Source organism: Bufo gargarizans, chromosome 6, assembly GCF_014858855.1.
Source record: "Bufo gargarizans isolate SCDJY-AF-19 chromosome 6, ASM1485885v1, whole genome shotgun sequence".
NCBI classification, from domain to species: domain Eukaryota; kingdom Metazoa; phylum Chordata; class Amphibia; order Anura; family Bufonidae; genus Bufo; species Bufo gargarizans.
This window is the reverse complement of record NC_058085.1, coordinates 64,450,166-64,477,303: the sequence shown is the minus strand read 5'-3', so window position 1 is coordinate 64,477,303 and position 27,138 is coordinate 64,450,166. Positions and strand designations below refer to the sequence as shown.

General features: G+C 44.8%; 1 protein-coding gene across 1 annotated transcript in view; it reads left to right on the top strand.

Moving 5' to 3' along the window:
- The first annotated feature begins 214 nt into the window (after window positions 1-214).
- LOC122942481 (proton channel OTOP2-like) overlaps window positions 215-27,138 on the top strand; it is a 54,485-nt gene continuing 27,561 nt past the window's right edge. Inside the window, exons 1-3 of the mRNA XM_044300131.1 lie at window positions 215-736; window positions 20,845-20,981; window positions 21,733-21,791. Of these exons, the coding sequence (XP_044156066.1) occupies window positions 409-736; window positions 20,845-20,981; window positions 21,733-21,791 (524 nt within the window). The 5' untranslated portion in view covers window positions 215-408. The remainder of the gene's footprint in view (window positions 737-20,844; window positions 20,982-21,732; window positions 21,792-27,138) is intronic.

Genomic DNA, 27,138 nt, shown 5'->3' with positions numbered 1-27,138 from the left:
TGCAGGGAGCAATAAAAGTCAATTTCTTCTTTGATTTCAGAACACATTTGTAATGCTAAAATGTTGCAACATATTTCAACTATACCTCACCCTCCCCCAGCAGTGGCATCCACTACCTTATATTGCAAGTAACTCCTCCCAAACCTTCCAGGACCGATACTAACAAGCACATATTTCCCTGGTTGCTTAAGCAGTGCCTTTGTATATCACTGAAGGTAACATCTCAATGGAGAAAGCTACAGCAAAGGGACCACAGACTCAAGAACACATGGAGTTCTAAGAGAATGTAGGACAACCCAAAAAGAAGACACTTCTCAAGACAGTTGTCAGGATCTTGCACCAATTGTACCATAGTGTGGATACTGAAACTCAAACTATTCCTAAAAATGTATTGCTGACCTAATAACCATGGAAATGATGCTAGACCTGCACACCGTGAGTGTCAAACTACAGGACAACAGACCCATTACACTAGTGAGAAATGCGGATGACTGGAAAAAAGGTGGACGGCTCCTCTCTGGTCTCCTGGCCTCCAATGTCATGCTTCTTGGTGGGGCTTTGGCAACTTGTGTGTTCACAGAAGACAATGACATCTATGAATTTGACTTTCTCATCTTCCTGTCCATCATGATGGTAATCTGCATTCTGTGGATGCTTTTTCAAATGTACTTCACTTGGAAGCACAAAAATGCTGTTCTCTTTAAGGACTGTCAGGCAGGACCCATATGGATGAGAGGTCAGTGAGGTGGTGCAATCATTTACATGTTTTGGTATAGTTTGCTTTTTTTCTTCTTTATTTATTTTAGGATATGCCACATGGTCAGGTTTCTTAATGCAGTTTTGGAAGCCAAAACCAGTAATGAATTCAAAAAAAGAGAAGAAGTTCTATCTAGCCTTTGTACTTTCTTTTTATGATCAACCCTTGATTTTGGCTTCCAAAACTGCACGCAGACACCTGACCATGTAGCCGTACCCTTCTACTGAAATAACAGAAGAAGATGGAGACACATTTTCATAAATGGAGATGTTCTATAGAAGTATATATAGAAATTGGTGTTTGTACAGCCCCTGTAGAGTCACAAATTGTATTACAACTTGTGTCCAGTATTTCAGCTCATATGGTACTACGGAATTCTAGTATAGTGGTACACGTCCCTTACATAATAATCAATTTACCCTAAGCCTGATAGGAGCGTTAAAATAAAATAAATAGACTTTATTGGTATTACTGGTTTAAAACTTACGGGTGTGTTGCCCCAAACTTCATACGTGTAAAAAAAAACTGGCTTCAAGAGGGGCATACACTGTGTGGCTAGAAGAAGCAATAAATCACCACACAGTGAATGTTTCTGAGCCAAAAAGTATGTCAGGGCTCACTGACACACGGCTCAGACCCTCCTCTAGCTAAACAGGATTTCTGAAGGCCAGCTCACAGGAGCCACTGATATGCCTTCAGACAATTATGCCAGAGAATTAAACGGCCATCCTAGCGCCGATACTTCCACCAGAGTATCATAGTTTGGGCAGACTAGATGGGCCAAATGGTTCTTATCTGCCGACACATTCTATAGTTACTTTCAGGCAGGGATATTATGCAAACAAGGTCTCCTGTGTATGGCTCCTGACGAAGTGCTAACAATAAGAGCACAGAAACGCGTTGAACCACTTGTATTTGATCTTATCCTAAAACCTGGGATTGATCTACTGTACTGGCCATACTAGATGCCAGACTTTAAGCAACATTGAGACTTATAGTTGCAATTCCTAGGGAGGTTACTAGTTAAATTCTCTGGGATAATTGTCTGAAGGTACATCAGTGGCTCCTGTGAGCTGGCCTTCAGACATCGGAGGGTCTGAGCCGTGTGTCAGTGAGCCCTGACATACTTTTTGGTTCAGAAACATTCACTATGTGGTGATTTATTGCTTCTTCTAGCCACACAGTGTATGCTCCTCTTGAAGCCTGTTTTTTTACACATATGAAGTTTGGGGCAACACACCCGTAAGTTTTAAACCAGTAATACCAATAAAGTTTATTTATTTTATTTTAACGCTCCTATCGGGCTTAGGTTAAATTCATATGGTGCTGATCTGGAAAATACCAAATAAAAAAATAAATCCCTAAGTGTCCATTCAAACATCCGCAACCTGGGTGCAGATCTGTTCCGCAATTTTGCGGAACAGGTGCGGACCCATTCATTTTCAATGGGGCTGGAAAGGATGCGGAGAGCACACTATGTGCTGTCCGCATTTCCGAATCCACACTTCTGGATTCACAATTCCGTTCCCGAAAAAAATTGAACATGACCTATTCTTATCCACAACTGCGGACAAGAAAAGGCATTTTCTATTATAATGCCGGCGATGTGCGGTCCGCGAAATGCGGAACGCACATTGCCGGTGTCCGTGTTTTGCGGATCCACAATTTGCGGACCGCAAAACACCTACAGATGTCTGATTGGACCCTAACAGTGAGCCAAATACACTGCCCGTCCCAAAAAAAAAGTCGCCACCAAAAATATTTAGTTGGACCGCCTTTAGCTTTGATTACGGCACACATTCGCTGTGGCATTGTTTCAATAAGCTTCTGCAATGTCACAAGATATATTTCCATCCAGTGTTGCATTCATTTTTCACCAAGATCTTGCATTGATGATGGTAGAGTCTGACTGCTGCGCAAAGCCTTCTCCAACACATCCCAAAGATTCTCAATGGGGTTAAGGTCTGGACTCTGTGGTGGCCAATCCATGTTTGAAAATGATGTCTCATGCACCCTGAACCACTCTTTCACAATTTGAGCCCGATGAATCCTGGTCATTCAGTATGTTCAGGTAGTCGCTGACCTCATTCTTGGAGCACATACTGTTGCTGAACCTAGACCTGACCAACTGCAGCAACCCCAGATCATAGCACTGCCCCCACAGGCTTGTACAGTAGGCACTAGGCATGATGGGTGCATCACTTCATCTGCCTCTCTTCTTACCCTGATGCGCCCATCACTCTGGAACAGGGTAAATCTGGACTCATCAGACCACATGACCTTCTTCCATTGCTCCAGAGTCCAATCTTTATGCTCCACAGCAAATTTAGCCTTTTCTTCTGGTTTGCCTCATTGATTAGTGGTTTTCTTACAGATACACAGCTGTTCAGTCCCAATCCCTTGAGTTCCCTTCGCATTGTGCGTGTGGAAATGCTCTTACTTTCACTATTAAACATAGCCCTGAGTTCTACTGTTGTTTTCTTCAATTTGATTTCACCAAACGTTTAGGAGATCGCGATCACTATCATTCAGGATTTTTTCCCCGCCACATTTCTTCCTCGAATACGATGGGTCCCCACTATCCTTCCAGTTTTTTATATTGCGTTGGACAGTTCTTAACCCAATTTTAGTAGTTTCTGCAATCTCCTTAGATGTTTTCTCTGCTTGATGCATGCCAATAATTTGACCCTTCTCAAACAGACTAAGGCTACTTTCACACTTGCGGCAGGACGGATCCGACAGGCTGTTCACCATGTCGGATCCGCTCTTCCGCTATTTCGCCGTGCCGCCGGACCGCCGCTCCGTCCCCATTGACTATAATGGGGACGGGGGCGGAGCTCCGGCGCAGCACGGCGGTGCACGGTGAAAGCCGCCGGACTAAAAAGTCGGACATGCAGGCCATTATAGTCAATGGGGACAGAGCGGCGGTCCGGCGGCACGGCGAAATAGCGGAAGGACGGATCTGACATGGTGAACAGCCTGTCGGATCTGTCCTGCCCCAAGTGTGAAAGTAGCCTAACATCTTTTCCACGACCACGAGATGTCTTTCGACATGGTTGTTTAAGAAATGAGAAGCAACTCATTGCACCAGTTGGGGTTAAATACCTTGTTGCCAGCTGAAGGATAATCGCCCATGCAGTAATTATCCAATAGGAGGCTCATAACTATTTGCTTAGTTAAATCCAGGTGGCGACTTTTTTTTTTTGGGGCAGGCAGTGTATATACAGACAATTAAAAGCCCTTTATTTCAACATGTGTCTGCTCTGTTGACTGCCGATATACTCCTTCTGATCAGTTCAGTTAGGCTACTTTCACACTAGTGTTCGGGGCTCCGCTTGTGAGCTCCGTTTGAAGGCTCTCACAAGCAGCCCCGAGCGCTTCCGTCCAGCCCTAATGCATTCTGAGTGGACGCGGATCCGCTCAGAATGCATCAGTCTGGCAGCATTCAGCCTCCACTCCGCTCAGCAAGCGGACACCTGAACGCAGCTTGCAGCGTTCGGGTGTCCGTCTGGCCGTGCGGAGGCGTGCGGATCCGTCCAGACTTACAATGTAAGTCAATGGGGACGGATCCGTTTGAAGATGACACAATATGGCTCAATCTTCAAACGGATCCGTCCCCCATTGACTTTCAATGTAAAGTCTGGACGGATCCGCTCAGGCTAATTCACACTTAGCCATTTTTTGCCAATATAATGCAGGCGGATCCGTTCTGAACGGATCCACCGTCTGCATAATATCAGCTCCAGGCACTATGTTAATTGCTAGTAGTGTGCTTGATTACAGAGTACACAGTCACCTCCCCCCAACATGTTTCACCGTGACTGGCATCCAGGGTAAAGAAGCCACCTCCACCTCTTTAATATGCAACCATGTTATAAATATAATAAAAGGACACAGTAGTATTTCAGTGAAGGCACCCGAGCAACAGGGCATAGTTAGGTTACAGAGCATAGTTATGTAAGAGAAGGATTTCTGAGGCTTCTTAAAGGGCTTTTCTGGGATTTAAAGGGGTTGTCTCACTTCAGCAAATAGCATTTATTATGAGGAAGTTAATACAAGGCACTTACTAATGTATTGTTATTATCCATATTGCTTCCTTTCCTGAGTGGATTAATTTTTCTTCACATTATACACTGCTTGTTTCCATGGTTATGACCACCCTGCAATCCATCAGTGGTGGTCGTGCTTGCACAGTATAGAATAAAGCGCCGGCCTCTCTGGTGGCGGGGACCGTGGGACCGCACATAGGTTAGTTGTTTTTCCTATATTGTACAACACAACCCCTTGAATATGTAAATTAGACCTTTGGTGCAATTATTGCATCACCATCGTTCTTGTTGCACCCAAGCTCTCTTCCTACTTTCTCTGATCAGCCCTTCCTCACTGCTTTGCCACTGCCTGGTCCTGTCAATCAAAGCACATAAATGATTCCTATACACCCTCGTTCCTCCCAAGCCTACTTTGCTTATTAAGAAAAAGTATCATAACTCAGGAACGGAGAATCAGATCAACAAATGATTAATTGCGCTCCAAAAGGCTGTCTATGGGAGGAAGTATTTAAAAGGCATGCCTTGGTTACAATTGCTGGGTGGTGGGCTGGTTCTACCCCTGGTTTGGAGTCTTCTGGTTTACAAGCCAGAGAGAAAAAGTGTGCATGTTGCTGCTACTAAAATGGCAATTCTACTGAGGACCGAACTCTGAGAGAGAACAGATATTTGCAGAGGGTTGAGGACCACTAAGGGAGAGTGCATAGACTATGTTTACAGCTAAGACAGTAGCCCATCAGAGGGTCAATATACTAAAGGTAGTATAAATCCAAATAGACAATTCACAGATTACCACCCTAATTAAAACGTAGCCTTTATTATAAATAGTAAAAATACCCAAATGAAAAATAAACCAAAAGAAATTCACAAGAATGAGCAAATAGATATAATAATCAATACTCTAAATTACAGGATGGGGTAATGCTGTAGGCAAAGGTATTGGTGATAAGATGGGGAACTTTCCCTGGGTCTCAGTTCACCCTGTATTATTAAGTCCTGCCTACAGAATGGAATAGCCGCCCCGATAGAGGCGATCCAGTATTCAGGAAGCTCCTAAAAGCCCTCGGATGGCCCTGAAGCGGGATTATGGATGCAAACTTTGGTAAGGTAGCCTGAAACGGCTCTATACAATCACCTACTGTAAGTACAAGAAAAAAAAATATAAAAAAATAATATAAATAATGAATACATGAAAATAAATAGTACATTCAATTTCTGCAGTGTCGGATTATTTTACTATTCTCAAAAAGACACCCTCAACTACCAAAAAGTCGTTGGATTAAAAGGGTCCCTTAGATCCAACGCGTTTCGCCCAATATGTTCAATGGGCTCGTCAGGGGACACTAATACAGTATTCAAATAAATATCCATATAGTTGTTAACATAGGCCAGGCATGTCCAAAGTGCGGCCCTCCAGCTGTTGCAAAACTACAACTCCCAGCATGCCCTAATAGCTGTAAGCTATTCAGGCATGCTGGGAGTTGTAGTTTTGCAACAGCTGGAGGGCCGCACTTTGGACATGCCTGACATAGGCAATCCGACCCAGTATATAGCAGCTTATTGCAGCACCAGTAATCACTGGTCAGAAATACAAATTGATGAGTTGCTGATTGAATAGATAAAGAAACAATACAGAGGTTGGGCCAGTGAGTCTAATACCCCCTCACACTTAGTACAAGTGGATAGTATGCCCCCTCGCATTAGATACAAAATGGGTAATACTAGATTTATTACTGCCAAGGCAAACAGTTAACATAGGATACTTGCGTGCCCCACATATTTTAACAAAGATACTGGGAAAGATAGCCAGCCAGTCTAGTTGCAGTCAGATGACATAAGCAGGCCGCTGCAGCGTATTATCTGCGTCACATGGTCAGTTTCTGTAATGGAGTGGCCTACTCACTGGCCCAACCTCAGTATTGTTTCTTTATCTAGTCCAGGGATGGGCAAACTGCGACTCTCCAGGTGTGGTAAAACTACAACTCCCAGTATGCCCAGTCTGCCTACAGCTATCAGCCTACAGCAGGGCATTATGGGATTTGTAGTTTTACAACAGCTGGAGAGCCGCAGTTTGCCCATCACTGATCTAGTCAATCAGCGACTCATCAACTTTTATTTCTGACCAGTGATTACTGGTGCTGCAATAAGCTGCTATATACTGGGTCGGATTGCCTATGTTAACAACTATATGGATATTTATTTGAATACTGTATTAGTGTCCCCTAATGAGCCCATTGAACATATCTGCCGAGACGCGTTGGATCTAAGGGACCTATACTTTTAATCCAAGGACTTTGTGGTAGTTGAAAGGTGTCTTTTTGAGAATACTGAAATAATCCGACACTGCAGAAATTGAATGTACCATTTATTTTCATGTATTTATTATTTATATATTTTTTTCTTTTTTTCTTGTACTTACAAGTACTCATTGTATAGACCCGTTTCAGGCTACCTTTTGCCTCCATAATCCCCCTTCAGGGCCATCCGAGGGCTTTTAGGAGATTCCTGAATACGGGATCGCCTCTATCAGGGTGGCTATTCTGTTCTGTAGGCAGGTCTTAATAATACAGGGTGAGAACCAGGGAAAGTTCCCCATCTTATCACCAATACCTTTGCCTACAGCATTGCCCCATCCTGCAATTTGGAGTACTGATTATTATATCTATTTGCTCATTCTTGTGAATTTCTTTTGGTTTCCTTTTCATTAGAGTGCATAGACTAGTCAGCAAAGGTAACACGTGCTTATGGCTTTAGACTTTACTGCCTGTGGTTAGGGTTAATTGCTTCTGGTGCCTGCTACACTTTTGAGAAGGAGTGGCCATCCAATCTAGGACTGAACTCTACATTTTAGGAATTGCTGAAGTATTGGAAAAAGTTCTTGCATGTTCAAATTGAGAAGATTGTATAGTGTATCCAGAGAGAGATATTATTATCATTGTTTATTTGGAAGCGCCATTAATTCCATGGTTTTGTATAAACATGAAACTCTTAGCATTCTGGAATACTCAAATCTTCTTCACCCTCAGGAGTGACCAGTAGCCACTAATCATTATAGTACCACTTAAAGTGTAACCACCAAGCTAAAGTGTAAACTGTGCTGTTTGATGGTCAAGATAGAGAGAATAGTAAAATGTTCTATATGATCTGCAAATGTTTCTTTACAGGGGAACCCTTGACCATATCTTTCATAGTTCTACATCTTGCCTACGAATTTTAAAGGGTTTTCAGGGTCTTAGATACTGGTAACCTAGCCTTAGGATAGATCATCAGTTTCAGATCTGTGGGGATCCTACTACCAGCGACCATGCTGATCAGCTGTTTGACGGTGCCATGTTGAGTGCTGGAGCCTGTTCATAGTATAGCAAGCACAGTGCCATATATTGTATACAGGCTATGCTTGGTATTGCAACTCAGCCTCATTTACTTGAACAGGACTGAGCTGCAGAAAAGCCATTTGACCAGTGAGGAAGAGGCCACAGTGCTTGATAGCTCATCAATACTTAAAGGGTTTGTCTCACTTCAGCTTAGAGAGAACGCCACACTCCGTGTGAGTGCAGCCTTCCCTCATTGTTTATCTGTTCACTGTCAGCATTGCAGAGATGAGCAGGCATAATTACAAGCCGTCCCATTCACTTCTATGTGACGGGTCATTCCTATACACTTGAATAGGAAGAAGCCGTCCCATTGAAGTGAATGGGACAGCTTGTAATTATGCTCCTCATCGCTGCACTGTTGATGGCGAGCAGATAAACAAACAAGGGAAGGCTGCGCTTGTATGGAGCGCAATCTTCTCCCCACCCAGCTGACCGGTGGGGGTCCCGGGTGTCGAACCCCGACGATCCGATATTGATGACCTATCATGAGGATAGGTCATTAATAGACTTGAGCGAATCGAGCTTCAGATCATAGATCTGAAGTCAATTTGTTTAAAAAAATTGCTGTTAATGCTGTCTCCGTACAGCATTAAAATGTATTGGCTCCATGTAAGCAAACTTCGTCTTGCCCGAAGTTGCGCGAGACTTAGGTGAATGAATACGGACCTACGGTATTCCTATCTGCGTAATTAAAAACATTTAAAAATAGGAATCCAAAGTGGGCTTTGGTACCTGCTGGTAAATCGGTACCCACTTCTGATTCCTATTTTAAAATGTTTTTAAATGCGTAGATAGGAATACCGTACTAATTCAATGAAGTCTTGCGCAATTTCGGGCAATACGAAATTTGGCTACACGGAGCCAATACATTTTAATGCTGTACGGAAACAGCATTAAAAACAAAGTTTTTGAACTAATCGACTTCGGATCTATGACCCAAAGCTCGATTCGCTCAAGCCTAGTCATCATTATTAAAATCCTGGAAAACCTCCTTAAGAAAGGGTAACTCAGGAACAGAGCCTCCGATCAACAAAAGAAAAACAGCATTTTAATCAGGTAAAAAATAGCTATAGCTATGTGTCCATGCAAACAGCTGGATAGGGATGTCACTGATTTTACAGTAAACTAGGGCATTAATCCTAGAGCAACAAACTATAGCATTAACCCTTTAGCAGTGAACAACTCAGTCACTGCACTAGAATTAGACCCTGATTAGATACTTAGACCCTGATTAAATATCCTACAGTGTTAGATGAATGTATGTACGTCTTATGTATGTGTAGATCTACAGATGGATTCATAGATGAGCTGCCACCTCTGCTGACCTGTCTGTGAATGTATGTAAATCATTACCCAACAACTGTTGAGCATCTTTATGCAGAACTATGACCCACATTTACTACTGTGGCTCTGCCTGAATTCTGGTGCAATTTGGTGCCTCTAGCCTTTCTGCTGCCTGAGGCAAGATGTCCCCTAATGTGTGCCAGTACACAAAAATGCTTCTTATAACGTGTGCCAGTACAAAAAGTAACCCCTTATAAAGTGCGCCAGTACAATAAATACCCCCTTATAATGTACGCCTGTACAAAAAATACTCCCTTATCATGTGTGCCTGTACAAAAATGACTCCCTTATAATGTGTGCCAGTACAAAAATGTCCTCTTATAATGTGTGCCAGTACAAAAGTATCCCCTTATAATGTGTGACAATAGAAAAAAAAAACTCTTAGTGCCCCCAGTAGAGCCAATGTCCCCTAAGTTCTCCCCACAATGTGTGCCAATATTAAATGCCCCTATTTAGGGCCCCCATAGGCCTGAAGCCTATCAGAGGGAACAGCAGAGCAGGGAGACAATGCTTCCATACCACAGCATTCAACTGAGGACGGCGGTAAAGTTGAATATATAGAGATAAGCACTTCTCCAATTGAAACCTCCCTGCTGCTTTGCATTGCTGTGCTTGTCCCTGACAACTGAATGTTGCTTCTAGAGGCTGTGCACATATAGAAGTTCAAGAGATCTTTAAGTTGTATTTTGGTCGCACCTGTCACAATATTTTTATATCATATACTGTTATTTAGTAAATAATTGCACATTGCATCACCTGCCTTATGGTGAATTTATACTGCCTGACCTAACAGGCAATTATCAGGAAGGTACTGTTCCTTCTCTATAATTACCTGCTTATCACAGGAGGGGAAAGCTGCAGTTACATGATGCAGTCACCTCTACTGTATGAGGAGAAGCAATCATTACTGCAATCACTTGAACTCATACAGATTTATTGTATGAGGTAATCGCCTGAGGCACTCGCCTCATCTGGCCTCATTGATCTGGGCACAATTTGGAGCAACTAAGTTTAAACACGTTTTTGAAGCAAGTAAGCCCAAATGATAAAGACTGGTCTACATGGAGACTGTATTACACAGCCCAATGTGTCAGACAATTGTCTGGAGGGAATCATTCCCTCTCGGCAATCGCCTGCTCACTAGTCGAGGTGACCGCTGATATAACATGCCGCCAGGGGCGTAGCTATAGGGGAAGCAGGGGAAGCGGCTGCTTTGGGGCCCAAACTCAGAAGGGGTCCACCCAGGAGGAGGACTAAAACATTTTAATGTCAAGGCCCCATAACAGTATTATACAATGACGATATATACAGTGACACCAGGCTCGGACTGGCCCACAGGGGTACAGGAAAATCCCCCTGAGTCTCCCATCCCCTGCACAAGTGGCACAGAACACATTAGATTTACTGCACTACATACATATATTCAATGTATAGCACCTCAACCAGTCTATGTTCATATAAAAAAAAGTATTAAATGATTTATTATATTTGAATGTATCCATACGGTGGGCCCCCAAAATAAATTTTACCGGTGGGCCCTAGGTACCCCAGTCCGACACTGAGTGACACTGTAGGAAATGGATGGAGCAGCTACTGGGTTTGGTCTGAGAGAGTTATCTTGACTAGCCACAAGAGTGGGGGTTTCACAGGAGGAGGTGATTGTGAAGACGTTTTGTCTTGGTGCAGGGATGGCCGGAGTGCGCTTGCATCATCAGCGCGCCCGGCGTCACCCATTCCCATGGCAACTGCAAGGTCACGGTGGGCTTTGTGCGGGGACGGCAACCACGATGGGGCTGAGCGCCGAGCTGCTCACTCAGCGCTTGGCTGTATTGGTATTCTGGAGTCATGTGACGCTGGCCACGTCACATGACTCCACTAGTGCCCTATTTAAACAGGCAATCTGCTTGTTATTGAGGTCCTTCCTGCGTTTTACTTACCTGGTGTTCTGATCTTCTGCTCGTGTTTTGACTTCCCGGCTGTCTTTTCCCTTGGTCTTGGAGTTTCCTCCTGGTTTTGACTTCGGCTTTTTCCTGGCGATCCTCCACTTGCTCATCTGGTACAGTGCTGCTCTCTTGGTTTTGACTCGGCTTGTTTTACGTCGCTTGTATGTTTGTCCGTCTTCCCTGCACTTACCTAAGTTAGGGTTTGTCGACTAGTTGTCCCTTGTCACTAGGACTTGCGAGGCAAGCAGGCAGGGACAGGGGTACGGGTTGAGCTCAGTGGTCACTTCCCCACTCCCTGTGTGCGTGACAGAATAACAGGCCCATTTATCACTGTTACCATGAATCCTTTGGTTACCCTAACGGAGCACGTCTCTAATTTTACCCAGACGGTTCAGGAATTGGGGGAAAAACTCAGTCTACATGAGTCAGGGCAGAGTGCCTCCACTCCGCATCTACCTAGCCCTCATATGGAGCCCCAGATTAAGCTTCCTGAACAATTTTCTGGTGACCTTAAAAAATATCTTTCCTTCAAAGAAAACTGTAAGCTTTACTTCAGGTTCAGAGAGCCAACTGGTGGGCATAGTTATCTCCCAACTTCAGGGGGACCCCCAGAATTGGGCCTTTTCCTTGCCTTCTGATGCTAGTTGTCTCAGTTCCGTCGAGAGGTTCTTTCAGGCTCTGGGAACGCTGTATAATGAACCTGACAGGGCCATGGTAGCTGAAACCACTCTTAGAGCTTTGGTTCAGAGGGATCTACCTGCAGAAGAATATTGCACCCAGTTCAGAAAATGGTGTGTCCCCTTGGGTTGGAATGAACCAGCCCTTAAAAACCAGTTCAGGTCAGGCTTGTCGGAGAATCTTAAAGACCTATTAGTCAGCTATCAGCTTCCTGAGACATTGGAGGAGACTATGACACTTGCTGTTCGACTTGACAGACGTGTTAGGGAGAGACAGCAGGAACGTTAGAAATATGCTCCCTGTTAATTCTTGAAAACTTACCAGTAGAGGTAGTACTGGGGATGCCTTGGCTCCAGTTACATAATCCCATTATTGACTAGACCAAGGGAGAACTGGTGAAATGGGGGTTTAAATGCGACTCGTGTTTGTCTATGGTACAAGCGGGGGTCTCAGCAGAATCTGATATATTACCTCTAGTCTTAAAGGAATATATATATGGATGTGTTCTCCTCATCTGACCCCGAGGGTCTACCACCCCATAGGCCTTACGACTGCGCCATTGAATTAGTAGAAGGTGCCAGGTTTCCCAAGGGACGCATCTGCAATCTTTCTAGGCCTGAATGCAAGGCCATGGAGGATTATATTAAGGAGAGTCTCAGTAAGGGGCACATCAGGCCTTCTGTATCTCCTATGGGGGCGGGATTCTTCTTTGTCAAAAAGAAGGATGGAGGCCTCAGACCATGTATCGATTATCGGGAATTAAATAAGATTACGATCAAGAATCAATACTCCCTCCCGTTGATTCTCGATTTGTTTAATCAGGTACAGGGGGCTTCCTGGTTCTCAAAAATTTATTTGAAGCGGGCATACAACTTAATTCGAATTAAGAAGGGAGACGAGTGGAAGACAGCGCTTAATACTCCTGCTGGACACTTCAAACATCTTGTTATGCCTTTTTGACTCAGCAATGCGCCAGCGGTGTTCCAAAATTTTATGAATGATATTTTCAGGGAATTCTTGGGTACATTTTTGATTGTTTACCTTAATGATATTTAGATTTTTTCCCCTGATATTGAAATGTTAAACAAGTTTTGGAAATTTTGAGAAAGAATGAATTGGCTGCTAAACATGAGAAATTTATTTTTAGGGTTCAAGAAATATTATATCTCGGGTATGTTCTCACTCCTCACGCTTTTAAAATGGATCCTAGCAAGGTATTAGCAATTATGGATTGGGTAAGGCCAGCTTCCTTAAAGGCCTTACAATGCTTTTTGGGGTTCGCTAATTATTACCGTAGATTTATAAAGAACTTTTCAGTAATTGCTATACCCTTGACCGACCTCACCAAAAAAGTGGCGGACCTGGATAACTGGTCTGTTGAAGCTACTGAAGCATTTGAAACTCTTAAAAAGGCCTTCAGTAGCGCTCCTGTTATGATTCAGCCGGATCAAGAAAGACCTTTCATTGTGGAGGTGGATGCCTCTGAGGACGGAGTAGGGGCGGTCCTCTCACAAGGCCCCACTACTCTTACCAATTTAAGGCCTTGCGCCTTCTTTTCCAGAAAATGTTCTCCCACCGAGAGAAATTATGTCGTGGTGAATCGGGAATTGCTGGCCATTAAATGGGCGTTTGAGGAGTGGAGGCATTTTCTTGAAGGGGCTAAACATTGTGTCACTGTTGTCAACGATCACAAAAATCTAATGATTCTTGAGTCTGCTAATAGGTTAAATCCCTGTCAAGCCAGATGGGCGTTGTTTTTTACATGTTTTAATTTCTCCATCACTTTCAGGCCAGGAGGTAAGAACGTGAAGGCCGATGCCTTATCTCTGAGTTTTTGTGCGTTTCAGCCTATGGACACACCACCTGAAACCATACTGCCAGCTAATCAGGGCTGTCTTTACCAAGGGGCAAAAGGGGCAGCTGCCCCGGGCCCAGTTGCTCCTGGGGGGCCCAAGGCAGCTGCCTCTTGAGCCCTGCTAGCCACTGCCCCGGGTGTCAGGCTCTCAGCCACACAGGGGGTGCTGCCATGCCATGCCTGCCGGCACTGAGTCCCAGGCATCGTACTGTGTTAGAGCTGTGAATGTGATCTAGGACCTTAGATGACATCATCAACATGTGACCAGTAACCTAGTAATATTACTGGTCACATGGCTATGAGGTCATCACAGGTCCTACCAGGAGTGTTGCAGAAGTTAACTGTGGAGCTTTTTTGTGTGAAGATTAGATCAGAAAAAGGTGACAGGGGCTGTTATGTTAATATACTGTACACTACTGTATAGTGGGGTGCTGTACACTGTGTGGGGGCCTGTATACTGTGGTGGGCCTGTATACTGTGTGGGACTGTATACTGTGGGGGCCTGTATACTGTGGGGGGAGCCTGTATACTGTGGGGGGGCCTGTATACTGTGGGGGGCCTGTATACTGTGGGGGCCTGTATACTGTGGGGGGCCTGTATACTGTGGGGGGGCCTGTATAGTGGGGGGGGCCTGTATAGTGTGGGGGGCCTGTATAGTGTGGGGGCTGTATATTGTGGAGTGCTATACTGCTGTACTGCACACTGTGGGGGTCTGTATACTGCATACTGTGGGTGCTGTATAGTGTGGAGTGCTATACTGCTGTACTGTATAGTGTGGGGGGCTGTATCTTGTATAGTTTGGGGTGCTGTATACAGTGAGGTGCTATACTGTGAGGGGTTGTATACTGTGGGCTGCTATACTGCTCTACTATATACTGTGGGGTACTGTATAGTGTGGGGTGCTATACTGCTGTACTGTATAGTGTGGGGGGCTGTATCGTGTATAGTTTGGGGTGCTGTATACGGTGAGGTGCTATACTGTGGGGTGCTGTATACTGTGGGCTGCTATACTGCTCTACTATATACTGTGGGGTACTGTAGAGTGTGGGGTGCTATACTGCATACTGTGTGGTGCTGTATACTATAGGGTGCTATACTGCATACTGTGGAGTGCTGGGGTGCACTGTAACACTAGGGTGAGCCGAGCCCTGGTCTCCTTCCTGTAGAGCGGTGCCCACTTCCAGCCTGAGCCCAGCTGCCCAGAGCACTGATCCTGAGCCGCTGGAGTCTTCAGAACTGGAAGTATTTACAGTCATTCACTGTACTCTACCACATGTGTGGATTTTTTGTGTGTGTGTTCTGGTGGAGGGCGTGATTGCATGCTAAGGTGTGGGAAGGCGGGATCCAGGGGGCCCAAGTAAATTTTTGCCCAGGGTCCAATCAATATTAAAGACATGCAGCTAATGTCGTTTTAGCAGCCTTATCTCAAGATTTTACGGCTCTTATTAAGGCAGAACAACATCTGGCCCCGGCACCCACACCAACAGATAACTTGTTTGTCCCCGAACAATTCCGTCTCCAGCTGTTGGGTGAGTGTTATGATTCTGTTTTGTGTGGACATCCTGGTATCAGGAGTACTAAAGAGTTGGTATCAAGGTCTTTTTAGTGGCCCACACTATTCATGGATGTCAAGTCCTATGTGTCAGCCTGCGAGGTTTGTGCGAGGTCTAAAACCCCTAGAACTCGTCCTGCTGGTGAGTTGCGACCCCTACCCATTCCCAGTAGACCCTGGTCTCATATTTCGATGGATTTCATCACGGACCTGCCACCTGCTGAGGGTAAGACTGTGGTTTGGGTAGTGGTCGATAGGTTTGGCAAGATGGTACATTTTGTTCCTCTTTCTAAGCTTCCCAATGCTAAGACTCTGGCCTCTGTATTTGTAGAACAAATTGTACGTTTGCACGGTATTCCCGAGAACATTTTTTTTCGATGGGGGGTTCAGTTTGTGTCTAGATTTTGGAGAGCCTTCTGTCAGAGGTGCCAAATCTCTTTGTCTTTCTCATCTGCCTATCATTCTGAGAGTAATGGGCAGACTGAACGACTTAATCAGTCTGTGGAACAGTTTCTCAGGTCATATGTCTCTGATGATCAACAATTATGGGTTAAGTACCTTCCTTTGGCAGAATTTGCTATAAACAACCATGTTAATTCCTCTACTGGTGTCTCCCCATTCTTTTGTAATTATGGGTTCCATCCTCATTTTCATTCTGGGTCATCCATCTCCTCGTCTAACCCTGAGGCGGATAAGGTCTCATCAGAACTGTGCACAGTTTGGGCTCGGGTCTAGTCAATCCTGGAAAAAGCTCAAAACAGTATAAAAATCAAAGCGAATAAGAAACGTTCTAAGGGGATGGATTTTCAGGTTGGGGAGAAGGTGTGGCTATCTTAAAAAAATTTGCATCTTAAGGTGGCCTCCACAAAGTTTGCACCTCGCTTTATAGGTACATATGAGATTACGAAAGTGATTAACCCAGTATCTTTTAGGTTGAAACTGCCTTTCCACATCCATGACGTCTTCCACAAATCTCTGCTTAAGAGACATGTTGCACCTGTTATTTCTTCACAGTCCGCACTGCCGCCGGTACTAGTTAATGTTTGCGTGGAATTTGTGGTTTCCAAGATATTGGATGTTAGGAGAGTCCGTAGCTCTTTACAGTACCTGGTGCACTAGAAAGGCTATGGACCGGAGAAAAGGTCTTGGGTACCAGCTAGGGATGTTCATGCCTCTAGACTTGTTAAATTTTTTTATGCGAAACATCCTGAAAAGCTGTCATCTGTCATCGCCTTGGGTCCGGTGGCCCTGCGTAAAAGGGGGGTACTGTCACGGTGCTGGGACGGCCGGGGCACGCGCGCATCATCAGTGCGCCCGGCGTCGCCCGTCCCCGGGGCAACCACGATGGGGCTGAATTGGTATTCTGGAGTCATGTGACGCCGGCCACATCACATGACTCCACTAGCGCTCTATTTAAACAGGCAATTTGCTGGCCACAGATTGCCTGTTATTGAGGTCCTTCCTGCGTTTTACTTACCTGGTGTTCTGATCTTCTGCTCGTGTTTTGATTTCCCAGCTGTCTCTTTCCTTGGTCTTGGCGTTTCCTCCTGGTTTTGACTTCGGCTCCTTCCTGACGATCCTCCGCTTGCTCCTCTGGTACAGTGCTGCTCTCTTGATTTTGATTCAGCTTGTTTTACATCGCTTGTATGTTTGTCCGTCTTCCCTGCACTTACCTAAGTTAGGGTTTGTCGACCAGTTGTCCCTTGTCACTAGGACTTGTGAGGCAAGTAGGCAGGGACAGGGGTGTGGGTTCAGCTTAGTGGCCACTTCCCCACTCCCTGTGTGCGTGACACGTTTCTTGGGGGAATGGGGCCCAATCAAAGATTTGCTGAGGGGCCCAGTAATTTCTAGCTATGCCACTGCACGCCGCGATCTCTTCCGCAGCATAGGGAGGAACGATCACATGTCATTGCTCGTCCCCAAGCTGTATAGTGGTTTGCCGGCAGCAGATTGCTATTAGACACCATGATATGTCGCCTGCAAATGATAATTTTTTGACATGTCGAAAGATTTGGATTGCCCGATGATCAAGCGTTTGCTCGTTCATCGGGCAATTGGTGGCAATATTACACTGCAAGATTATTGCTTAGTGATTATCTGCCAAAAAATCGGGCGGTGTAATGCAGGCTTTATTGTGATGCAACTAAACAATGTAACGCTACAGAAAACCTTTTGTGTAGCCCAGGCCTAATTAACAACTGGATGTCACTAATCCCCTTGACAATAGGATGCATCATTACACAGTGTGATACCGTCAGTGATTACCGGAAGCTGTCAGACTGTCTAGGGTCTCAGCCCTTTTGGACAAGTAGAATAGTAACAGCCAAGTGTCAATTTATTCATACATTTCCAGGAAGAATAACAGGCATAGAAAAAATGCCAGCCCATCCCCTTCTCCGCCCATGCTACTCCTACAATTTTAGAACTGGCGTGAGCGAGGAAAAGTCGCAGATAGCGGCGCCTAAAGTACGCCTAATTTAGGCATATTTCAGCTTAGTAAATGACCCCTGCATTGTTTTTTTGTATAGTAATAGTATGCACTTGTCCCAGACTGAAAAAGCATATACCTGTTCCTGCCCTTATGATTATGTGTTTCTATGTTCTTCATATTTTCTTCCTTGTGTTGATGATGTAATTTACATAATTAAGGAACAGGTGAGGAGCATTACCAAGGAAAGAAAAATTCCATGGTAATGCTCTAGTGTGGCACTAGAGTGCAGTTCTAGATTAGATGGCCACTCTATCTCAAAAGTGTAGGAGGCACCAGAAGCAATTAACCCTAACCACAGGCAGCAAAGTCCAAAGCCATAAGCACATGTTACTGTTGCTGACTAGTGTACACACTATCCATTTGTGGTCCTCAACCCTCTGCAAATATCTGTTCTCTCTCAGAGGTTGTTCCTCAGTACAGTTGCCATTTTATGATACTTTTTCTTAATAAGGGTGGAATTAGGGCATCACCCTTGCTCTCGTTGCACCCAAGTTCCAATCATTTATGTGACAGCTTCTCCCTGGCTGCTTTGATTGACAGGACCAGGCAGCGGAAAATTAGTGAGGAAGGGTTGATCAGAGAAAGGAGGAGAGCTTGGGTGGAACAAGAGCAATGGTGAGGCCTTTATTTCCACAAAGGCCTAATTTGCATATTAAAGGGGTTTTCAGGGATTTTAATATTGATGACCTATCAGCCGATCAGCTGGTAAAAGAGAAGGCCACGCTTCGTAATTATGCTGCTCACTGTTGCGCTGTTGATGGCGAGCCGGTAAACAAACAAGGGAAGTCTTAGCTTCTATGGAGCGCAACCATTTCTTCAACCGATTGATTACAATATTAGAGGAATGGATGTTTAGTGGAGAAAACTGAACTGAAAAGAGGCTCTAGGACCCCGTTGGGCTCCTTTAGCCTTTATACAATGTGAGATACGGTTGGGCAGGAGGCATACATGTTCTGTATGGTATGTTGCGGCACATTTGCCCACAGATGTTGCAGCTGGGCGTGTAGATCCTGCACACTGGAAGGTTGCTAAAGCTGGTGTACCAACTGGTCCCATAAATGCTTGATTTAAAAAAATCTGCTCCAGACAGGCCAAGGAAACTGCTGCAGTCTGACAGAGACATTCCTGTGAAACCTTTGCTAAGATTTATACTGCTGAAAAATGTCAGTCGGAAGCCCTGTGTCACGGAGGGAAGGGAAGAGTGCAGCCCTGGACTCCACCCGCACCTCTGTCCCTACCTACTTGCAGGACCCGTCCTATCTGACAGCGTACAACTTGGCGGCGGTCCCTAGCTTAAATACGTGCTGGGGCCTAAAAGCAAAAACCGTGAACAGAGTCAGGGAAGCAAAAGTCAAAAATCCAGGAGGTCACACAGTACACAGGGAAAAACACAATAGCAAGGTCATAAATAGAACCGAGGTCGGAAGCCAAAAGAGGTCAAGTCAAATACAAATGGAGGTAGTGAGGTCGAGGTTACAAACAAAGCCGAGGTCAAAACAAGCAAGGTCTGAATATATAAAGAAGACTGGTGAGGGTAACAAGACCAATCACAGGCAACCTGTGGCCAACAGGCTGCCTGTTTAAATAGCCCAGACTGGTGAGTCACATGACGTGGCCAGCGTCACGTGACTCACATTACACAGCCAAACACAGCCGAGCACCGATTCATCATTATCGGCGCTCGGCTCCCCTGCTGCTCGTAGTCTAGGGGAACGCCAGCCACGCTGAGGAGGCGTGCACGGCCGGGTCCTCCCCGCCCCCTGGACCCCATGGAGACGAGGCCGCCGGCCGCGTCCTCGCTCCTGCACACAGACGGGATGCCGATGGCGATGCAAGAAGGAAGCACGTCGCCGGCTCCTGTTACAACCTGCCATGAGAGGCAACATATGTGGCTACAGAAGGTCGTGCATATATCGCTGAGCTGTTAGTGTCCCCTGCATCACTAATAGGGCGACCAACTGTTAGACTCCCCAGACTATCACACCAATAGTCAAGACAATGTTTCATTCCACATAAAAGGCAGGATTGAAGCACTCACCATAAGGCCTCCATACGGGCAGACAGGGGCATGTAATAAAAGTCCCACCTGTGTCTGGATGGTGGCCAACAAAACTGTGGGAGCTGCTCATGCTCGTAGGAGGATCAAATGATCCTCTCTACTAGTGGTCTGTCTGCACCAACCAGAGCCTGTTCACTTTGTGTGCCCTTGTATAACCATTGCTTCCAACATCTCGTTATGAACAGCCAGATGACAGCCAACTTGTCAAAATGACCATCCTGCTACTCTCAGTCCAATAGTGTGTCCCCTCTCAAAGTCTGTCACCTAGGCAAAATGTCAAAAAGTACATAATGTCTAGTGGTCAACAATCTCTCACCAAGAGGTACACTACCCAAAAGTATCTTCTGAAAGTCTTTTTATAGGGCAGTGGGGAAGCATTTTTACACCCTCTTGTGGGAAGACCCAATGTCTAATCATGCCACACCTGTAATCATTTACATATCTGCCTGAGACATAACTGTATGCTGAGTTTTGCAGCAATCTGACATTTCTGTTTGGGTCAATGAGTGACTATATATCTTGACAGGTACCATTGTCACAAAATCACCAATGTTACCCCTATGAGGTGTGCTAATTCCTGAGCGTCCATCTTGAGAAATTCTAAAAAATTATTAACTTGTTCCCAAAATCATGCAATAAGCATTAACCTTGAGTATCTGTGTATTGCATATGTAGACCTAAGAAAACTTCTATTTTAGTTTTATGGATTATTTATATGCTTTAATATATTTTCTTTTCTTTACAGTTGGAATCATTCTCTTTGGAGTTGGCACACTTGTTATGGCAGTTTTTAAAATCGTATTTGCAATCGAGCACATAGGCTGCAGAGAACCTCTAACAGTTATCCAGCCGATCATTCTGGCCCTTTTTGTCATTGTACAGGTGAGATCCACTATACCTGCCCTTCTGTTTCTGCTTTGTAGAATTTATTATACAATCTCCTAATATAATAATCAAACAGGCTTCAGACTGGAAGTTCACTTCAAAATGCACATGAATAGTGAAGGCTATGCCAAATTAACCCATTATTATCTGCCTTGGAAGTTTCTGCAGGGACAGATGATTTTGGGGTTATCCCACTATAGAAAAAACCTGTAATCAAGGGCGTAACTACCATAGCGGAAGACCATGCGACTGCCATGGGGCCCAGGGCAAGAGGGAGCCCAGTCTTGGTTGGGATCATCCCCTCTTATACTGGGGATGAAAACTTGGTCAGGACTCTACCCTCTAAAGCAGGGCTCAGCAACCTCCGCCACTCCAGGTGTTGTGAAACTACATCTCCCATCATGCACACTTGCTTGGTTTTTCTCTAAACTCCACACAAGTGGAAGGAGCATGCTGGGAGTTGTAGTTTCACAACAGCTGGAGTGCCAAGGTTGCTGATCCCCGCTCTAAAGGAACAATTTTTAGCAAATGAGGCAGTGGAAAAACGGCCAAAGTGTCATTGCAAAGGGTTAGGCAGAAACCCTTCTGTCCTGTGTGGGGGGGCCTGGATTGATCCTTGCTATGGTGCCCTTCTTTATGTACGCCACTACCTGTAATGGTATATTTGGTGATTCTATGACTTATGAATATGAATTATTATGGGTTTTCTTAATATTTATTTTATAATGTACCTTTATTTTTCTTTTAGACATGTTTTCTTTGGATATCCTGCAAACATTGTGTCCAGATACATATAAATGCTACCAGGTAATCATCAATCCGACTAAATGAATGAATAAACAAAAATAATAATCCCTCGTTGATCATAAATTTAGTAATCCTGAGTTGCAAAAAATAAACCCTTGAGGTTTTAATTGAAAAATGAGGTTGTTATAAACAACAGGCATCTCCCTAATGCTTTATGTTCACCTATTTAATAACTTTGTTGGGCCTTGCATCTTAATATGGGATTAGTTCTCTTTTTACTTTGCCTGGTTTATTAGGTTGGAGTGATGCTGATCCACCAAAAGTCCATTTTGTGGATGATTCACATCGTTCATCAGAATGAAAGATGCTTGATTATCGGCAGTATATGTTGATCATCTTTAGAAATGAATAGGAGGGAGGAATGATTGTGAAAACTTCCAAATGAGTGTCAATCGATGTGTTTATGGTTGACTGGCTCTCGTTCTGACCAGACATCAGGCAGACTAATTGGGCCATGACAGAGCAAGTAGAAGACTTAGGCTGGGTTCACACCTGAGCGTTTTACAGCGCGTTCCTATCGCGCTGTAAAACGCCCGACGCCCCAAGAAGTACATGAGCTTCTTTGGGGCGTCTCGTCGCGCGTTCCCGTACATAGACTTTCGTGAACGCGCAACAATGGGCGTTCGCTTGTCTCTGTATGCGCGATTGCAAACGTCGGTACAATCGCACATACAGAGCGCTCCTTTCAGAACGCTCAGGTCTGAACCCAGCGTTACTGTATATATATAGATTATCAGTAAGCTAAGCAGTATGCAATGCCAAGCAGTTGCAAAAGCAGATATAATTTCTGGGCAAATAAATAGGGAAATCTGTGACTTTATCATTACCCCTTTATAAAACCCTTGTTGTAAGGTCTTATCTTAATATGGTTTTGGGTTCCACACTGTTAAAAAATAAAGATAAAATGGAGCTGGAGAGAGTTTAAAGGCAGGCAACTAATGAATGGGATTGATAACAAACTCATTGGCTGTGAAACTATTTATTTAAAGTAAGCAAAGCAGCACTGTATCATAGGAGTAAAGGCTGTAGTAGACCTGCAGATTAAGCAGTAGATTGTCGGGAAGGAAATATTCCTTCCCAGGAATTGCCTGCTGATCAGTGGAGGAGACTGCTATAACATGCAGTGATCTTCTCCACTGTATGGGTGTCACGGTGGGTAGGATACAAGATACAATAAACACACAGTAAACCACAAAACAAGCATCTAGGCCAGAAGCTGGGGATAAAGGTCACCTCCTGACAATTCCCTACCAGCTCTCCCTGGACTTCTGTGCCCACGTTCAGAGCCTAAAGGTGGGAATCAACGTGCCCCCGTGCCTAAGGCTGAAGTTTCCCTAAAATCCCTGAGATGGTGTAAAAGGGGAAAGAGGCAGCCTGCTTCCTCAGGGCCTGGAGGAGGCAGGTGTCTCTCTAACAGCCTAGACAGAACACAAAAAGGAAACCAAAACCAACTTATCTTGTAGCAGAGCAGAAACAGCAAATCCACCTTTCCTCAGAGCAAGATAGAAGCTATAACCCGCACAGGACACTGGGAAGGGGCGTAATTTAAACTCACACAAACGACCCCACCCAGTGCACCTGAAGGGAGGCAGATACAGCTCAACTCCAAACCCAAAACAAACAAAAAACTACACACGTGCTGCTAACCTGGCAGACCTCCGCACATAACCTGAGCAGGGCATGACAATGGGGAGGAGCAATGACTAATGCCATCGCTCGTCCCCATACTGAATCATTTTTGCCGGCAACAGATCGCGATTAGACAGCACCATCTGCCACCGGCAAACAATTACTTTTAAACCTGTTGAAAGATTGGGATTGCCTGATGAATAAGTGTTTGCTCATTCATCAGGTAATCAGTGGCAGTATTGCACTGCCAGATCATCGCTAACTAGCATTACTACGAATGGTCGTTAGCGATGATCTGCACACTATCTGCCAGTCAAATACAGGCTTTACAGTATAGCATACGTGATGTGAAGGTAGCAAGTGAACAGTCTGTTTTCAAATTTGATGTACAGATGTAGCAGGGTTTGCACTCCCGCTCTTAACTCAAATTTCTTAACTCATCACGTTATCTTGAGACAAAAGCCACTGAAAAGCGATTGAAGGTGTTTGCTTAGATTAGATAACACAACTCAGAAATCTCAGAAAACAGGAGTGTTAACTCTACTCCATCCGTATTGATAGTAGAAATGAACGAAACAATTCAAAACTAATCAGATTTGTTAGGAATTTCACAAAAATTTGCCTGCCAAATGAATCTGAAGATTTTTGGATTTGTTTGGACAAATCACGTAAAAATGATGACTAGCTCCATTTTACTGTTAATATTGTTGGAAAAAGCCACGAGAGAGGAAGAAGATCGAGGATCACATAACACTGGGAGGAGGTAGAGGGAGGCTTGCCCTTATTGACTTAGAGGCTGACAGACAGCTGGGATTTGCCAATGAAAAGGGCAGTAGGCAGAGAGATGCCTAAGCTAAGATACAAGAATTGTCAGTTTGTCTTTAGCTTGTGACCTGAAAGGATGTGTTATGACAGACCAAGCGTCTAATGTAATGTGATAGGGACACTATAGGGAGAGAATAAGAAGATATAATTGGGTAGATTTTAGGGAATTTGATCAGGGAAAGGTTTTCATCATGTTATTAAACTAGTTTTATTGTAGCAAAATCATTTTACGTCAATAACACATTTTTTATACCCTTGTTATTAAATACATAGTTCAAAGACATTTTTGATTAAACATTGCATTGTTATAGCCGTGATAGCTAAAGCTACTTTCACACTGGCGTTTGGTGCGGATCCGTCATGGATCTGCACAAACGCATCCGTTCAGATAATACAACCACATGCATCCGTTCAGAACGGATCCGTTTGTATTATCTTTAACATAGCCAAAACGGATCCGTCTTGAACACCACTGAAAGTCAATGGGGGAAGGATCCGTTTTCTATTGTGCCATATTGTGTCAGTGAAAACTGATCCATCCTGACACACAACGTAAGTCAATGGGGACGGATCCGTTTGGGTCACTTTCGTCAGCCTTTTGGTGTCCGCCTCCAAAGCGGAATGGAGGCGGAACGGAGGCAAACTGATGCATTCTGAGCGAATCCTTTTCCATTCAGTATGCATTAAGGGCAAAACTGATCCGTTTTGGACCGCTTGTGAGAGCCCCGGATCTCACAAACGGAAACCAACACGCCAGTGTGAAAGTAGCCTAAGGCTACTTTCACAATCGCGTTTGGTGCGGATCCATCATTGATCTGCACAGACGGATCCGTTCAGATAATACAACCGTCTGCATCCGTTCAGAACGGATCCGTTTGTATTATCTTTAACATAGCCAAACGGATCCGTCTTGAACACCATTGAAAGTCAATGGGGGACGGATCCGTTTTCTATTGTGCCGGATTTTGTCATAGAAAATGGTTCCGTCCCCATTGACTTACGTTCTGTGTCAGAACGGATCCGTTTTGCTCAGTTTCGTCAGATGGAGACAAAATTGCTGCAAGCAGTGTTCTGGTGTCCGCCTCCAAAGTGTAATGGAGATGGAACGGAGGCAAACTACTGCATTCTGAGCGAATCCTTTTCCATTCAGAATGCATTAGGTCAAAACTGATCTGCTTTGGACCGCTTGTGAGAACCCTGAACGGATCTCACAAATGGAAATTCAAAACGCCAATGTGAAAGTAGCCTAACTCATTACTGCATCAGACCATGTAGTTCAAAGACATTTCACGACAAAAGCTGCTTTATTTTCCTCCATCAATCTGCACTCAATACCCCATAATGAGAAAGAAAAACAGAATTTTAGAATTGTTTGCAAATTTTTCAAAATATAAAACTAAAATTTCACACGGACATAAGTATTCAGACATTTGAAATTTAGTTCTGGGGGCTTCACATTTCTCTTGATCATCTTTGAAATGTTTCTACACCTTGATTGGCATCCACCTGTGGTAAATTCAGTTGATTGGACATGATTTAGAAAGACACTGGTCTCACAGCTGACAATAAGGGTTGCCACCCGTACGGGATTGACTCGGACAGTCCGGGTTTGTAATCCTGTGTCTGGGTACAAGCCTTTCTCAGATCTGGACACATTAATTTCAAACTGCAGTGCAGACTGTCTGACTTGCTCGCTCACGGTCCTGACAGCTGATGGTGAGTGAGCGGCGGAGAGCTGTGAGCGGCCGGCACTCTGGGACCATCTTGAACCTGAAGAGGATGGTCAGAATGGATTGGAAGCCGGAGAGCTGGGGACTTCGGGTGGTCAGGAGCAGGAGCATGAAGACGCTGCTGAAGGAGAGCAGCAAACCCTCGCCCCACAGCATGGCGGCCTTGACGGGACTGAGCTGCTCTCACTCCCAGATCAGGCCGGATAACAATGAGACGAGCCTCGGGCATGCGCTTCTCCCGTCCCCAGGTCTTCTGCTGCACTCCTTTCCTATCACGACACCTCCCCTCTCCCCCAGTCTCTGTTACCGAGCCCAGGAAGGCTGCCGGACTCTCACACAACACTATACAGTCAGTGTGCCGGCCCCGAGTGACGGTTCCCGGGGGATGAGGGCCACATTATTCTAACTGGGGGTCACTAATGGGGGCATTATTCTTAATGGGTGGCACTAATGAGGGCATTACTCTTACTGCGGACATTATTCTTACTGGGGGGGTACTAATAGGGGGCATTATTCATTCTGGGGCACACTAATAGGGCCATTACTCTTACCGGGGCACACTAATGGGGGCATTACTATTACAGAAGGGGCATTACTATTACTGGGTGCATTGCTATAACTGGGGGCGCTAATGGGGACTTTAATATTCCTGGGGAGCCACAGTATTACAGCGACTTCACACCCCGTGCTAAGCCATGCCCCCACAACCACACCCCCTTTGGGGTGTGACTTAACTTGCCCAGTATTTTTTGTTGGGAAAGGTGGCAACCCTACTGACAATGCATATCAGAGCAAAAAACAAGCTGAGTTGTAAAAAAAACTGGTTGTAGAGATCAGAGACAGGAGACACAGATCTGCAGAAGGGTACAAAAAAAAATCTGCTCCATTGAGTTCCCAAGAGCACAGTGGCCTCCATAATTCTTACATGGAAGACGTTTAGAACAACCAGGACTCTTCCTAGAGCTGGCCTCCCCACCAAACGAAGTAATTGGGAGAGAAGAGCTTTGGTAAGAGAGGTGACCAAGAACCCAATGGTCTCTCTGGGCAGCTATGTGCAGATGGGAGAATCTTCCTGAAGGTCAAGAATCACTGCAGCACTCCACCAATCTGAGCTTTATAGCAGAGTGGCCAGAAAGAAGCCTCTTCTCAGTAAAAGACACATG